A 15,008-nucleotide genomic window follows, 5' to 3' on the forward strand; every position below is an offset into this window, starting at 1 on the left:
GCAAGCTATTCTACCTCAGTCAGCTTCCAAACTTGGGCAATAAGTGTTCCCTCAATCACTAAAATGCATATCAAAAGGTAATCAAACTTTATAAAAATTCTAATTGCAATTATAGTATGAAATTTCAACATCATTCTTTCATTTACTGTCTTTCATTCCTTCAACTCTACAACAAATATACTGAATTTATAAAACTTACCTGTACAATGTGTCTATAGATTAATTCTTATCATCTTATTTCCAGAATAATCCCTCATTTTAAGTAATCCTATATGTTCTTATAATTTTGTCATGTAGTGTTCATTTTTTTACTCATTAAATCATATAATCACTAAAATGACTAAAATTATACCACAAACTACTGAGATAAGATATATGAAGATGTTATCATTAAGTTGTACCTAGTAACAATTATTTTTAACTTAGCCCCAAACTGAATTATATTGCAGGTGATTTGGAGATAACACACCCATAAAACAAATATCTAAAACAAACCATATCCAGTATCCTGATGATATTTTTGGTTTAAAACTAAGATAATGGTAGCCAAAAGATAACATCTATTGTTGTGATATCTCATGTAATGAAAGACAACTTATCATGTTGAGGCTAAGGAAGGAACTTATATTTGTCCTTTCTCCCATCCCAGTCTTCCCACTAATATCTAATATTATCCTGCAATACATACAAATGAATAATACATGTGGTACACTACCTTTAATTGACCTCAAGAAATCTCACCTCTCGTATTTGTGTTCTTATATAGTCACCTCCCACACTAAATTTCCAAAGGATCATAGGACTAGCATTGGCCATTGAAACATTAGCAAGCACGAGGAATACAGAGGTTTGGTAAGTATTAGTTCTTATTCTTTAAGAACATGTTCTTGTTCTCTCAGAATGTTTCTTGCTATTAAAAAGCCCACACATCTTTAAATGTAGAGGCTAGAGGGAGGGAAGAAAGAGGAGAAATGTCCAGTAAAATGCCCAGCTACCCACCAGCTTTAAAAGCCATCACAGCTGAGGCACCAGCTTTATGAGTTAAGAAGCTGTCTTGGAATTATAGCCAACAGATGACACGTGGAACAGTCACCATCAAGCCTTGCCTGAATTTTATAATTAAAAATAAATAAATAATTGTTGGTGGTTTTGCAAATAAGTTTTGGAAAGTTATACAACAACAGATATCCAAAACAAGTAAAGCGAAAAGAATATTTCCTGTTTGGTAGTAAGCAACAATAAAAGGTCAGTTGGGTCCGGGGTTGTGGCTCAGTGGTAGAGCACTTGCCTAGCATGCATGAGGCACTGGGTTCAATCCCCTAAACCACACACAAACAAATAAAATAGAGGTATTATGTCCATCTACAATTAAAAAAAAAAAAAAAAAAGGTCAGTAGTAATTCCTACTGCAAATTATAATAAATATTTCCCCTCCTGAAGTTACTGTTTTGGGTATTTCAGTGTTGTTGAAGGCATTCTGTTCTTTTCTCTAATGAGACCAGTAAAGAAATAGAAGTAAAACAACCAGAAAGGACTGCTCTTCGTTTTCCCTTTTTTCTTCCTGATTTATGGCTGTCCTTGTTCTTTTTCCATCAAGAAAGTTTGCCTAGTTTACCCAGAGTAGCTTACCAATTATTCAGACCAATCGTAGCCTTCAGTTTTGCTCTGTACCTCAGTAACTACAGGCACCCTCTTTAACCTCCCTCTATAACACAGGTAAAGTTCAGCAGAGACTACTCCTCACTAAGTACCAAAAGCTTATTACACTCATTTAACTCATAATTCTTTTTTGACCCGATATAATCCTTAGGCAAAGGAAATCAGAACCTATAATCTCTTATTTAGAAAATAAATTAAGCAGCAGGAAAACTATACCTGTTACTTTCCCTCAATGAATCTATTTTGATTATATAAATTTCTTATTTTAGCCCCCATTCCCTTTGCTCATAATTCAGTTATGATATTAACCTTACTCTAGCTTTAATATAGTAGTTATTGGTTTACTTAACTTCCTCCTACTTAAAACTTCCCTGGAAGAGGGACTCATTAAGAAAGGGAGCATTTTACTCATTGCCGTTACCCCTGAAGCACCTCTACCACTTATACAAATACAGTAAAATTATCTTGAGTCCTGGTCAGCAGCTACTCTGTCCATAACTAATCGTTGCAATTCTCACCACTACTTTTATTAAGAAACAATGACTCACCCATACTTATAATGAAATCAGTAACAAAGTTAATGAATGCTACATGTCCTAACATTAACCTTCAACAATTATTTAACTTAATTAAGCATGATTTTACTTTTATAAAGACAGTAAAATTATTTTTAAGGAAAAAAGAAGCTATTATAATTCTGTTTTCTCTTCTTTAAGGACACAGGCTTTACATGCCTGAATATTATTAGGTCCAGGGCAAGACCTAAGCCAGATGCCAGGCAAACAATATCAAAGGCAAAGCATGCCTGGTGGAAACTACAGAAAAATGGAGAGCCAACTACCCATATAAAACTGGCAACCACTACTCAGCTCTAACAATCTTCTCTTAATCAGGAACAGCCACCAGGTATAGCCACATCCTGTGACTTTTCAAGAGGTTACAAAGATTAAGACTTCTTAAATGTGACATCTTCTTATTTTTAAAAGATGGCAACTAATTATTAAATATTCCAAGTAGACTAAAAGCAAACAATATATATCTGTGGGTTGGATTCTCATCAAAGGCCTCTAATACTCCAGGCTAACAGTTCAAAAATCTCTAAATTATTAAAGGTACACTAGGGGAACAATTCCCATTTATCATCACCCTTCAGTCCTATAGAAAAGTAACAAGGACTATGAAAAATTTCCATAAAATTACAGAGTACCACTGACAAACTCCTTTAATTTAAACTTTCTTTCTATTGAAAAAGAAATGCCAGCAGTTTTAGATACAGAAATTTTCACAGCAGAAAAAAAAATACAGGGAGAATTTTTTTTTTTTAATTTCAAAAAACTTGAAAAAGGAAGATATTTTAAAAAATAATAGTTAAACTTACACAAACACTTTCAGCCTTAACCAAACTCATGAAAATGCTTAGTAATAAGCATGAGACTAATGATGCATCATGCACACAGACAGGCTACAAAATACTAATAGTGTTAATATATTTCCATTGATCTGTCTACAGACTGCCACTGGACTCTCGAGTTCAACAGCTGAAAACAGGTTAAACATTTTCCTGACCAGAGAACCCTAGTCTATCAAACTATTAGTTCTCAATAATGTGACCTACACCTTTGTAATACCACGCTATCAATAACTAAAATGATCAGTTATTAGTAGTCAAATATTTATTTAATCCAAGAACACTTCTTCAATTCTTTCTACAAAAGTTGACATTATTTAAACAAGTTGTCAAGTCTGTTTCCTTCCATATAAAAATAAAAATTTATATAGAACATTTGAATGTCACTTCTAGAAATGTTTTACCTTTTGCTGGAAGCCCTTATAAAATTAAAATAAAGTTTTAAATAAAATCAATCATGGTAGGCTTGTCTTTGAAGTTCAAAACATTCTCTAAAACAGCTCTCTGAGCCAATGTGGTATTAGCACCTGTAGTCCCAGTTACTTGAGAGAATGGGCATGAAGATAACTAACTCAGGAGTTTGAGGCCAGGCTGGGCAATATACTGAGTCCTTATTTCAAAATAATTAAATAGTTATTAATAAAGAAGATGTTCTAACAAAAGAATTAGTAAGCAATCTATTGACAATAAACTTATATTACTGTTATTTGGGGGGACTGCTTATTTATTAGGACACTTACTATGTACCAGGCACTGTGCTGAATAGTTCAGAATTCTCATTAAATCTTAAAAATAACCATAAGAGAGGTACTATTATTAACCCTATTTTACAGATGTGAACACTAGCATTTCCATCAAGTAACACAGACAAAATTCCAGCCCAAATCTTGACCAACTTCACAATCTGCATGCTTAACAACTACACTTTATTGCCTCCAAGAATTCTGGGTTGATATCTAAGGCACATATTTTTTTAAAAGAGAAAGAAGAGGAAATTTGTATTTCTGAATGACAAAATTTTATAACTACATTAGAAAATAGGGTGGTGATATATCCCAGTAGGTAGAGCTTTTTGCCTGGTATGAGCAAAGAAAGCATGAGGTTTGATTTCCAGCACTGGAAAAAATAAATACTAGAAATGGAGGGTACTTTTTATAACATTAACAATTCCAATATAGTCATACCAATTTTATTCTTATATATATATATATATATATATATATATATATATATATATAATGATAAAAGTGTCACAATGAAATTCTCACAAAGACAATTTTTCCTAAGTACTCAATCAGGTTTATTATTAAAAAGTTAATGGGAACACTTTGTACTTTCCACTCAATTTTGCTGTAAACTGAAAACTTCTCTAAAAAAGTCTATTAAAAACAATGTAAGAACTATAATGCTAAATATGCCCAAGCCAATTCAGTTATGAAATGACACAAGACTATATCCTTTCAATATTAGAAGCTGCATTCTGTTTATTATAACCACAGTACTAAGCATGTACTGGGCATTTAATAAATATTTGTGTAACTGTAAGGTGTGTAAAAATGGAATTTTGAACACTTCCAGAACATTCCCAGGAAAGTATGCAATACACAAATATATATGTTGGAACAAAATTAGATCAAAAAAATAAACTGTTGAATAACATAAAAGGAAAACAACATTTCTATACCATGGCTGGCATAAATAAGATTACTTTCCACCTTAATTATCAAAAAGTATAGCCTTAAGTAAAAAATGATTATTACAAAATCTTTTCCTAATTAGTTTTTTTAGTCCTTTCTAAATCCTCTAAAGAAGCTTATAAAAAAATCTTTTAAATTGTCCATATGAACCAAATCTTTTTTTCCTAATATTTTCTTAGTATTAATTTAAAAATGATGAAGTGATGTATCAAGCAAGTGTTGTATACTACTACATCACATCTCAACATTTTCTTCTCATGGAGGCCCACCTTTATAAATACATACCTAGTTTCATTTATGAAAAGTAGATGTAAGGAATAGGTTCTACCTCATACAAAAGTGATTTGTCCTATATGTTCTGAAGTAAACTATCAAAATTAAGTTTCAAATGGAATACTATATTGCCCACCAACAAAAAGTGAAGAGAAGCACCATTAGTTATTGGTTTTCTTCAATTTGTATTTACAAAGTCTCAATGTACAAGTATTACACAAATACTAATAAACAGAAATTCCATAGAACAAGTTACAAACATTGTTGGAAGTGTAAGGCCTTAATCATACGTGTAATTCACAGAACTTTTTTTTTTTTTTTCTGATTTCTCATAAGTAATCGAAGCACTTCTGAATCACTTTTAGTGATTTTGGTAGACAGAAGCTGGGATTTGCAATTTAACAAAAAGAAAGCATTCTGACCAAAGCGTTTTCCAAATTTTATTAATACAACACTCATTTCATTATTTATACTTTAGTTTCTCACTAAACATCCAGCTTCGACGGGGAACAAACACAGGTTATTATAGGCTGTGATTGCCTTAATAGCTACAGGCTCGGCTGAATCCTGGGACACCACCTCAGTTTGGGAGGGGCAAACCCATATCTGATTGTCACTAGATACACATTTTCCCCATGCTTCCCATCTTAAATTTTTACATTTTCCCAGAGGAGCAATAAATACACGAAAACTCCAGGGAGTATGCCTGTAGGGGAGATTACTGATCAAATTAAATTCCGATCCATGAAACCTGAAGCTTCAAAACTTTTCCGAACATATCACAGCTGAAAGAACAAGGTAGGCTTTACTCTATTCCCACTTCTTGCCTGGAGCCATCTACTCCAATCCAAGAACAGAAATCATGACTTACTGGTTAGTTGGAGGAGCAGTCAGCGGTATGGCCACCTCTTCCTCCTCGTATTCTGGTCCATCCAGAGAGTCACCTTCGTCCACTGTGCCAAGGCCCGCGCCCAAACTGGGCAGCTGAGGCGGCGGCGGCAGAGGGGGAAATCCGCCGCCTGGCCCGAGGGTCTCAGAAGGCAATGAAATGGTCCCCTTGGTGAGAGCCATCTCTCCACCAGGTCCGGCGGCAGCAGTAGCACCAGCCACGCCAGCAGCAGCGCCTCCCCCTGTCAGTCCAGCTCCCCCGAGTACCCCCGCCACGGACCCGGCTCCTAGGAACCCTGACCCCAAAGCAGCTCCGCCACCCAGAGTCGCGGCCACTCCAGCCTCCACTAGCCCAGGATAGGGGGCAGCTGCCACGGGCAAGGCCGCGGGTATCTTCACCCGACACACTGCCGGATAGGCGCTGGAGCCCGCTGCCGCACCGCCTCCTGCTCCGGCAGTCACCGGGCCGCCTTCCTCACTGCCGGCCTCGGCCGCCATCATGTTGAAGCCCGCTCTACCCTGCCTACCCTGCCTGCCCGGGAGCCCCGGGGGCCAGTAGGCCCCGGCTCCGAGCCGCCCCACCCAGACGCGTCCCCACTTCAGCTCCCTAGGCGGAGGAAACAACAACAAAAGGAGAGAGTCCGCCGCCGCGCCCCCTCTTCGGGCCACAGCCCAAGATCGGGAGCAGCCTGGGATACGGGAAGCGAAGTGGGCAAAAAACCAATGCCAGCACAAACGCCACCCAAACCTCACCTTACACACCCACACTCACGCACACACATGCACAGAAGCGGAAAACTTCCTGGCTTCAGTAAAGAGGAAGGGAAGCCCAGGGAAAGCGGCTGAGACGGCTGCTGCTCCTTCAGCCGCCGCCGCCGCTTCTTCACCACCCCAGTTCCGGCCACCCCCACCGCAGCCACAGTCGGTGCCGCTGCTGGGGCTGGGGCTGGGGCCACTGCAGCCGCTTCATCCTCCACCCGGCAGGAGCCGCGAGGGGTGGGGAGGAGAGGAGGAAGAGGGGCGGGGTAGTGGGGAAATTGAACTGCTCACTACCTGGAGCACTCAGTTAGTGAAACCCGAGAGAGAAAGGAAGGCGGGGTAGGGGAGGACGGGCGGAGGGAAGGAAGGGCGGCAAAGGAGGAGGGAGAGGGCAGCTTCTACGCAGGCGCATTCCAGTCGCAGGGCCGAGGGGCCGGGCCTGGAGGGAGGAAAGGGAAGAGTAGGGAGGGAAGGAAGCGGCGGGGACGCGCTCGCCGCGTCCCCCCTTGGGCTCCGAGCGCGTGGCGGTTCGGTCCCTTCTCCAGTCGCTGTGGCCAGCGGCGCGCGCCTGCCTCACCGGGCTTTGTCTGATACGCGGGAGGGAAGAGTACTTAAGAACGCGACGGGAGTGCAGGAGGAACCTGCCTGCGGTGTAGAGGAAGGAAAGGAAAACGAAAATCCCCGAAGCTAGTTCCCTACTTTCTGACCTGTGGAAAAAACCGCCTCAGCCGGCGGCACAGAAACTAGAAGGGGCGAGTAGCCTGCTGCAAAGATTAGGGCAGTACTATTAATGTGCTCTTCGTTCTTGTATTGCATTATACAAATCAGCATATAACAATTACATGTTTAAAAAAATAAATAAACTTGATCCTGGCACTCAAGAAAGGAAACGAAATGGATAAAGGGAGCTATGTGAGAAAAAGGGAGGGAAATTTTTGGTAGAAATAGTAGCTGTGAAGTCACATTTCTGCCACATATGTATGTTTTCTTCCCCTGCTGTCTCACATAAACGTATTTTCCTGTACCATTACAAGTCTGTCAGGTACTAATGAAGAAGTATGAAAACGAAAGGTGCCGCAGAAGACAAATCAATCTACTTTTGTCCTGCTTTTTGCGCAAGACTGCAGAACATGATCCACGATGCATGTGTCAATGGACAGAGCACCTTTATGTCAAACCTCAAGAATGTCCCAGAGTGCCAGTTATATAGTTTCCAAAATTATCAATAAATTCAAGTTTTACCCTTCAAATAGCCAAAGAGAGGGGCTTTGTTTTGTCTTTTATTCTAAAGTATATATAAATTATTAAGTTGTCCTTTAGTATACTCAGGGGATTGCTTCCAGTACCAAAATCTGAGAATGATCAAGTCCCTTACATAAAATGGCGTGATATTTGCTTATATGCACATCTTCTCATACACTAAGTCATCTCTAGATTACTTATAATACCTAATACAATGTAAATATCATGTACACGGTTATTGCATTGTATTGTTCAGGGAATAATGTCATGAAAAAAAGTCTGTCCATGTTCAATACAAATGCAGTTTGTTTGTTTGTTTTTTTTTTTTTTTAGAGAGAGAATTTTTTAATTTTCGGTAGACACAACATCTTTATTTTATTTTTATGTGGTGCTGAGGATCAAACCCAACGCCCCGCGCACATGCCAGGGGAGCGCACTACAGCTTGAGCCACATCCCAGTCCACAAATGCAGTTATTTTTTCAAATAATAGCGTATGCCTCTTAAATAGTGTAGCTGAGAGAACAAAGAAGGATTAGTCTCAAAAGCTGGACTTCATACAGTGGATTCAGACCAGAAATAATAGCCCTGGAACTTGTAAGAAAGGACAATTCTCAGGCCCCACCTAAAGACCTTCTGAATTAGCAACTGTACAGCAATCTATTTTTTAACCTGTCCTCCCAGTATTGTACACTTAAATTTCAGAACCAATATACTAGAGTATAATATGATAATCAGGATGTAGGTAAGCAATGCCTTTAAAATGTTCTGAAAGAACAAATAGGTGTCATTCAGTAAATGATGAATAAGAGATGTGGATACTGGGTTCCTATGCTCTGTGCTATTCTACAAAGGAGGTTAGGAAGTGAGAAAAATACAGAAGGAAGCAATTTCACGATCCTTAAAATAAATAACAAAGTACTACTTCTTCTTGTGGACATTCTGAGAACAATTTTTCTTTTAAATGTAGACCCTCAGAGTTATAAGATCATCAAAGTACCTACTGTGCCTGCTACCTAATGTATGAACCCCAAGTACAACTTCTCCAAATTTTCATATAGTTGGTGCTTAAAAACCAGTCCTCCAACTCTCCACCCCTATCAGCACCATAAGCTATGGAATGAACTTGAACTATCAGTTTCTCACTATCCCCTGGCAATCACACATCTCTAAATGCTCAAACCCCATCTACTGGGGTCTAATCACCTAATTACCTCCTTCTTCTGTTTTGCTCCTTCCCTGCCCCCCCCCCACTAGGGATTGAACCAGGAGCACTTAACCATTGAGCCACATCTTCAGCCCTTTTTGTTTTTTTTCTTTTGAGATGAGTCTCACTATGTTGCTTAGACTGACTTTGAACTTGCAATCCTCCTGTCTCAGCCTCCAAATCTGCTGGGATTACAGACATACACCACCATGCCTAGCCTGTTTTGAAAAATTTCAGTATTTAATATAGTCTAATCTGTTATACACTATTATATTGTTTTCTAATTAACTTTTAGGTGTATAAATCTACAAAAACTTATTGCAAATGTGACCTGTGGTCTTTCTCCCTAGCTCAGTTCTAGGCATACTTGACACACTGCTTTGAACAGATATCCATCCTTTTAAAATGTACTAGATATAAAGTAAAATAAACAGTCAATTAAATTGATAGATAATGTTGAACAGGTAAATATTGAAAAACAGAACAGCACGCAAAAAGAGAAAAATTCAAAATGCCTTTTACCTTTAGTAAAATAGTCCATTATATCTGTGATTTTAGAAACATTACATATTGAAATACAATATTTAAGGAAGACTAAGTAATTAAAAATGCTGGGCAAAAACTTATGCATGAAAAGAAACTGAAACTTTCAAGTAAGAAAATAAAATTTGCTTATTCTAATTTCATTGGTAACTCAAATATGAATGTGATTAATTTCAAAATATTTTGCAGTTTGATCCCTCAAATATGTGGAAGGGTAATTCTGACTCAGTAAAAGAGCTAATTTTAGATAACCTGAAGAGATTTATAGCAGATATATGAATAGTTTTCCGATGGGTGGATTGAGAATTAATAAAAAGTTTACAACTGAGTATGAAGAATCTCAAATTATGTCCCTGTACTAGAAAATCCTGAGCTGTTAAAACAGGCTTCCAAGTTTATCTGAATAGTGTCAAAAGATTTCATTGACCCTAAAATTTTGGAAGGAAACCTTTGCTTTTAACCCTAATATCCCCACTGAATTTATTGACTTCTTTTAAAATCTCCTAGAGCACAACTTTCCTAATTGAGAGATCTTTTAAGAAAATAACATTTAGGAGATACAGGTTAAAGGAAATATCTTTATGAAGAAGTAAATAGTTCTGTAGAGACTACAGTGCATACATAGTAACTAAGAGTCATAAAAAATTATAAGCATCATAGAGAAATTAAAATAATAGTGTGATCTCTGAGGTTATAAAATAAACTTCAAAAGAAATTAGTAGGGACCCTCTTGAAACATTTAAACTTACGGTTAGAGAAGTTTAGACTCTTTAGATCAAACTACCCTTTCTTTTGAAAAATTAAAAAGTTTAAGACTATTACATAGTTTATAATAGTTACACAGTTTACCTTCATTTCCTTCTTTTTTGCATTTTACAGATTTTTCTTTATGCTTTATCAGAAATTTTCCCCTTTCATTATTTGTGACTCTTTCTTTTGCATAATACTTTCCTCTGACTAAAACATTTATATATTTTTTTCCTTTCTGTACCTTGGCTCCCATGATTGTATTCCATGGTAGAAATAAAAGAGAAAGGAAGTAGAATGGTTTCAGGGCAAGAGAAGTGGAGGAGTCAGGGTGGGTAGGACTCTAGTTCATATTTTCTGTATTGTTACACTCCCATTCTTTGTATATGTGTCAGCAACATTTTAAATACCACCTGAAGCATCTTCCAAAAATTCAAATAACCTTTGACCTTTTCACCTCAGGAATCCAGCAAAGTCTCTAGTTCAGGTTACATTCTTTAATCTACCTGAGAGTCTCCAAGTAACTCTGTCACCTACACATGATCAAATGCACAGTGCTTCTTAATAGTTTTAAAATAACTTCAAAATGAAAGAGTTACTGGGGTCTTGAGTTGAGATTATAGATAATAAGGTGTGAGCTTCAAGTACTTCAGTAATGTGAGTAATGTAATGTGAGTAATGTGAGTAATGTAACTTTATAAAACTAAAAATAGTTTTCAATTTATAACTATTTCTCTACTCACATGTTCTGAAGACTTCAATTTCACTTGTTGAATCTTAACACAACCTTTTATTTTTCAAGTTTCTAGTCATTCTTTATTGTTTAAAAGATGAAATATAATATGTAGCATAATAGCATGTAGCAGTAATTTCTAGACTTCTCACTCTTAAAGATTGTTTCAACAAAAATGGAGGGACTATTGGGCTGGGGTTGTGGTTCAGCAGTAGAGCATGTGCATGGTGCTAGATTTGATCCTCAGCACCACATAAAAATAAATAAACAAAATAAAGGTATTTTGTCCAACTACAACTAAAGCAAAGATATTTTTTAAAATGGAGAGACTATTGAATTGTTAGGGAGTCTGCTAATTTTTGAAGTGTGGTGGGTTTTGCTATTGTTAACTGCCATTTCTTGCTATTCTTTTCATAAAAGGAAAAGACATTTCAAGGCAGGTAGGCAGGAAGCAAGAAAAGAAAAGAAAAAATTTCAGGAAAAAAAGAAAGTTTTTTGAATTATAATTTCAGCCTTATGAAATGTTTACCAGACATTATTTTCCCATGGATTTATTTTTTGTTACTGATTTGCAGACCATGTAGTTTAGTTTGGATTTCTCTAGAAGCAGACATTGAGACTAGTACCTGAGTGTTGTACTTTATTTGAGTGGTCCCAGGAAATTAAGTAGGAATTAGGAGGGGAAGAAAGCTAATATTGAGTATGTTAATGAGAAGGTTACCAACATGAGCAACTGAGGCTCCATTACACTGGAAAGATAGCACAGAATTCATTTAACAGTTGTCACTCTTGAGGAACAAAGAAACTGTAGGTTTTATTCATCTGTTCTCATTTATCTATCATCAGTTGTGGGCAGCTCCTAAAAGCCCCTCTTCTGCAATACCTTCAGACAACCTTGTATGCAGTTTGAACATCTTGTTGGCTAGAAAAATCCCCAGGTAGAGAGCCACTGGTGCTTGCAGTAAGAGGCCATTGGCATGCACACAACAGGTGAGTACTAAGTGGTTATGCACTTGACATTGACAGTACCTCCTGCACTTGGATTTGACAACCCCCTGATGAAAAACTCATTTCTGTTAAATAAAGTTACTTTCAAAAGTTGTTATACTTGAACTATTTATATTTAATTTATCTAATTCTCTGACCTACCAAGAACTATTTAGCACAGCACTAAAGAAGCTTATTCAGTGTTAATCATGGTGTGGCTGGTGTGAGAGCTCAAGATTTCTCAGTAATACATTTTGTCTCAGAGCAGTGCTAACCAGAAGAAGTGGTTTCTAATTATTGCCTGATTTCAATACATACTCTGCCTATTCTTTTAGTAAAAATGTATTTTCATCTAGAAAATAAAATAGAAGCAAAAAGTAGTTATGTGCTGGGCACAGAATAGCTCATTGACTGCAAAATGGTAAATATTTAAGAAAAACTATCGTGAATATTATGATACCACCTTTGAGAAGTAGATTAATAAAATATTTTCATTAAAAGTGCCTTATATTTGCAGATATTTTTAAAGGTTTCAAAGTGTTTTCTTGTGCACTGTCTCTTTCAGAACTCTGAAAAAGTATGACAATATTATTATTCTCAGTTGGCAGATTTGTAAGGCTTTTGAGTTCTAAAGGTGTGGTCAGTTCATCTCAAGAGATGGATGTCTATTATAAGGATTTCCGGAGAAGCAAGGCAGAACAAGAAAACTGTTCCACAATAAATGTCTAGTGTCATAGGGAACTGTAATAACTCTTATTGTTCAGGATCCAGAAGCAGCTCTTGGGAATTGCAGGCATGCTCATGGCCATGTCTGAAGAATCAAAACTGTGTTATTATCTCCTTGGGTCACTATACCATTCCCATGACTTAAGTGCTCTGTCACTGCTTCACTGTTCCTCCCAACACAGTCACTGTTTCTACTGATTCTCCACCCCCAGTACCACCATTGCTTTCTCCATACTTCTCTACTTTATGATTCCTATTTAGTAGTGGTTTTCACTGCTTTTATGTTTCTACTTATAACATGCCAAGGGTACAATGGTGAACTGAAGTAGTTGAGTTCTTTGATCTTATGGAGCACATAGGTTAGAAAGAGAGATAAACATTTAACAAAGTAGCCACAGAGATAAATGTAGCATTTGTGGTAGACTGGGGGTATAGCTCAGTTGTAAATTACTTGACTAACTTGCCTGAGGCTCTATATTCCATCCATAGCACCCCAAAAAATAAAATAAAAGCTGCATTTAATACTAAGATAAATTATAGTAGGAAGAGAACTTGAACTAATTTGAACACAACAGTCTTTATGGTCACTTGATCTAAGTCTTTGAGTATTCAGAGCATTTTGGTGTAATAATGTAGACACAGTAAATCAGCCCCAAACAGGAAATATTGCAACAGATTGTCTTTGAATCCCACCTCTGTCACCACTAGCTCTGTAACTCTGGCAGAGTTACTTAACCTCTCTCAGTCTCCATTTTCACATCTGTTATATGCATGGGAAAAAATACTTTTTTGCTAGGTTTGGTTCTCCCAAGAAGCAGACCCTGAAACTGAACTGGAATTTAAGTTATTTGGAAGGTAATCCCAATAAACCCTACTGCAGAGAGAGGAAGGTGAAAAAGGAAAAGGAAGGAAGCCAACAAAATGTGCATTATCAAACAAGTAGCCACTGAAGATGGGGAAAGGGTGTCAGTTCCATAGGGTTACAATAGAAGACTATGTAAAACATGTCTCAAGTTTTTATGAAGATTTAAAGTAAGGAAATAGTTGAACAAGAGAGGCTCCCAATGATTTGCATCTATAACCATTGATAAAAGTCTTGTTGAGACAATGAGCTTTACACTCATAAAATGGTAGCATAATAACATACTATAATTATAATGTCAGTACATAATGGATCATGAATGGTATATATGACAATGATGCTAGTTTAGAAAACTTAGCTTGTTTCCTGGATTAAAAGGGCTGTTGGTAGAGTGCTTGCCTTGCATGCACAAGGCCCTAGGTTCAATCCCCTGTGCCACAAAAAAGGGGGGGGGAGGCAAAGCTTTTCTTTGAACTTCTATTAACTTTCATTATTAACTTCTTTAATAATAACAGGAAAGAGATCAGATCTCCCAAACAAAGAGATAGGAAAGATAAAGAAACAAAGTGATCATTTTTTGGTGATAGAGAATAAATAAGCCAGCTTTACTAGAGTGGAGAATTTGTGTTCAGAAAGGAATATGAAGTTGTAAATTAGAACAAGATTATGGAACATTTTTAAGGCCAATCAGAGGCTTTTGGATTTTATCTGGGGACAAATAGGCAGGTGCATAAGATTATTGAATAAAGCAGATTATGATAGAAACAAAAATCTATGGTCGAGGGGGCTAGAGTTATGGCTCAGTGGTAGAGCATTTGCCTGGCATGTGTGAGGCCCTGGATTTCATCCTCAGCACCACATAAAGATGAAATAAAATAAAATAAAGGTATTGTATTCATCTACAACTATAAGAAAAGGTATTTTTTAAAAAAATATATGAATGAGCATTGAGTCTTAGATCTTGAAAAGCACATTGGATTTGCCTAATATAAGTCCTATGCGAATGCAAAAATGCAAAAGACTTTTCTAGAAAGTTTGTGACTTGTAGGAAAATTTTCAGTGAGTCGGTGTTAAAATCTGGCATAGCTGTAAGTGTTAGAAAGTTTAATCAGAAACGTGGTTCTGATCAATTTCTCACATTGGTCCTAGTTCATGTTTCTAAATCTATAATATAGAGAGACCCCTTAAAATACTTGAAGCTAACAGTCCCCCAAGAAAAATTTCTTATGTGAAAATTCTGGTTTCTTTCATCAGATTTCAAAAAGCCAGATGTGGAGGC

General features: G+C 37.1%; 1 protein-coding gene across 2 annotated transcripts in view; it reads right to left on the bottom strand.

Moving 5' to 3' along the window:
• The window catches only part of Rasa1 (RAS p21 protein activator 1), a 107,218-nt gene extending 100,174 nt beyond the window's left edge, over positions 1 to 7,044 (bottom strand). For both annotated transcript variants that reach the window (XM_076857052.2, XM_076857051.2), the window contains exon 1: positions 5,909 to 7,044. In XM_076857052.2, coding sequence (XP_076713167.1) covers positions 5,909 to 6,426 — 518 coding nt within the window. In that variant the 5' untranslated portion in view covers positions 6,427 to 7,044. The remainder of the gene's footprint in view (positions 1 to 5,908) is intronic.
• Between the last annotated feature and the right edge of the window lie 7,964 nt (positions 7,045 to 15,008).

This window comes from Callospermophilus lateralis, chromosome 5, assembly GCF_048772815.1.
Source record: "Callospermophilus lateralis isolate mCalLat2 chromosome 5, mCalLat2.hap1, whole genome shotgun sequence".
Taxonomy (NCBI): Eukaryota; Metazoa; Chordata; class Mammalia; order Rodentia; family Sciuridae; genus Callospermophilus; species Callospermophilus lateralis.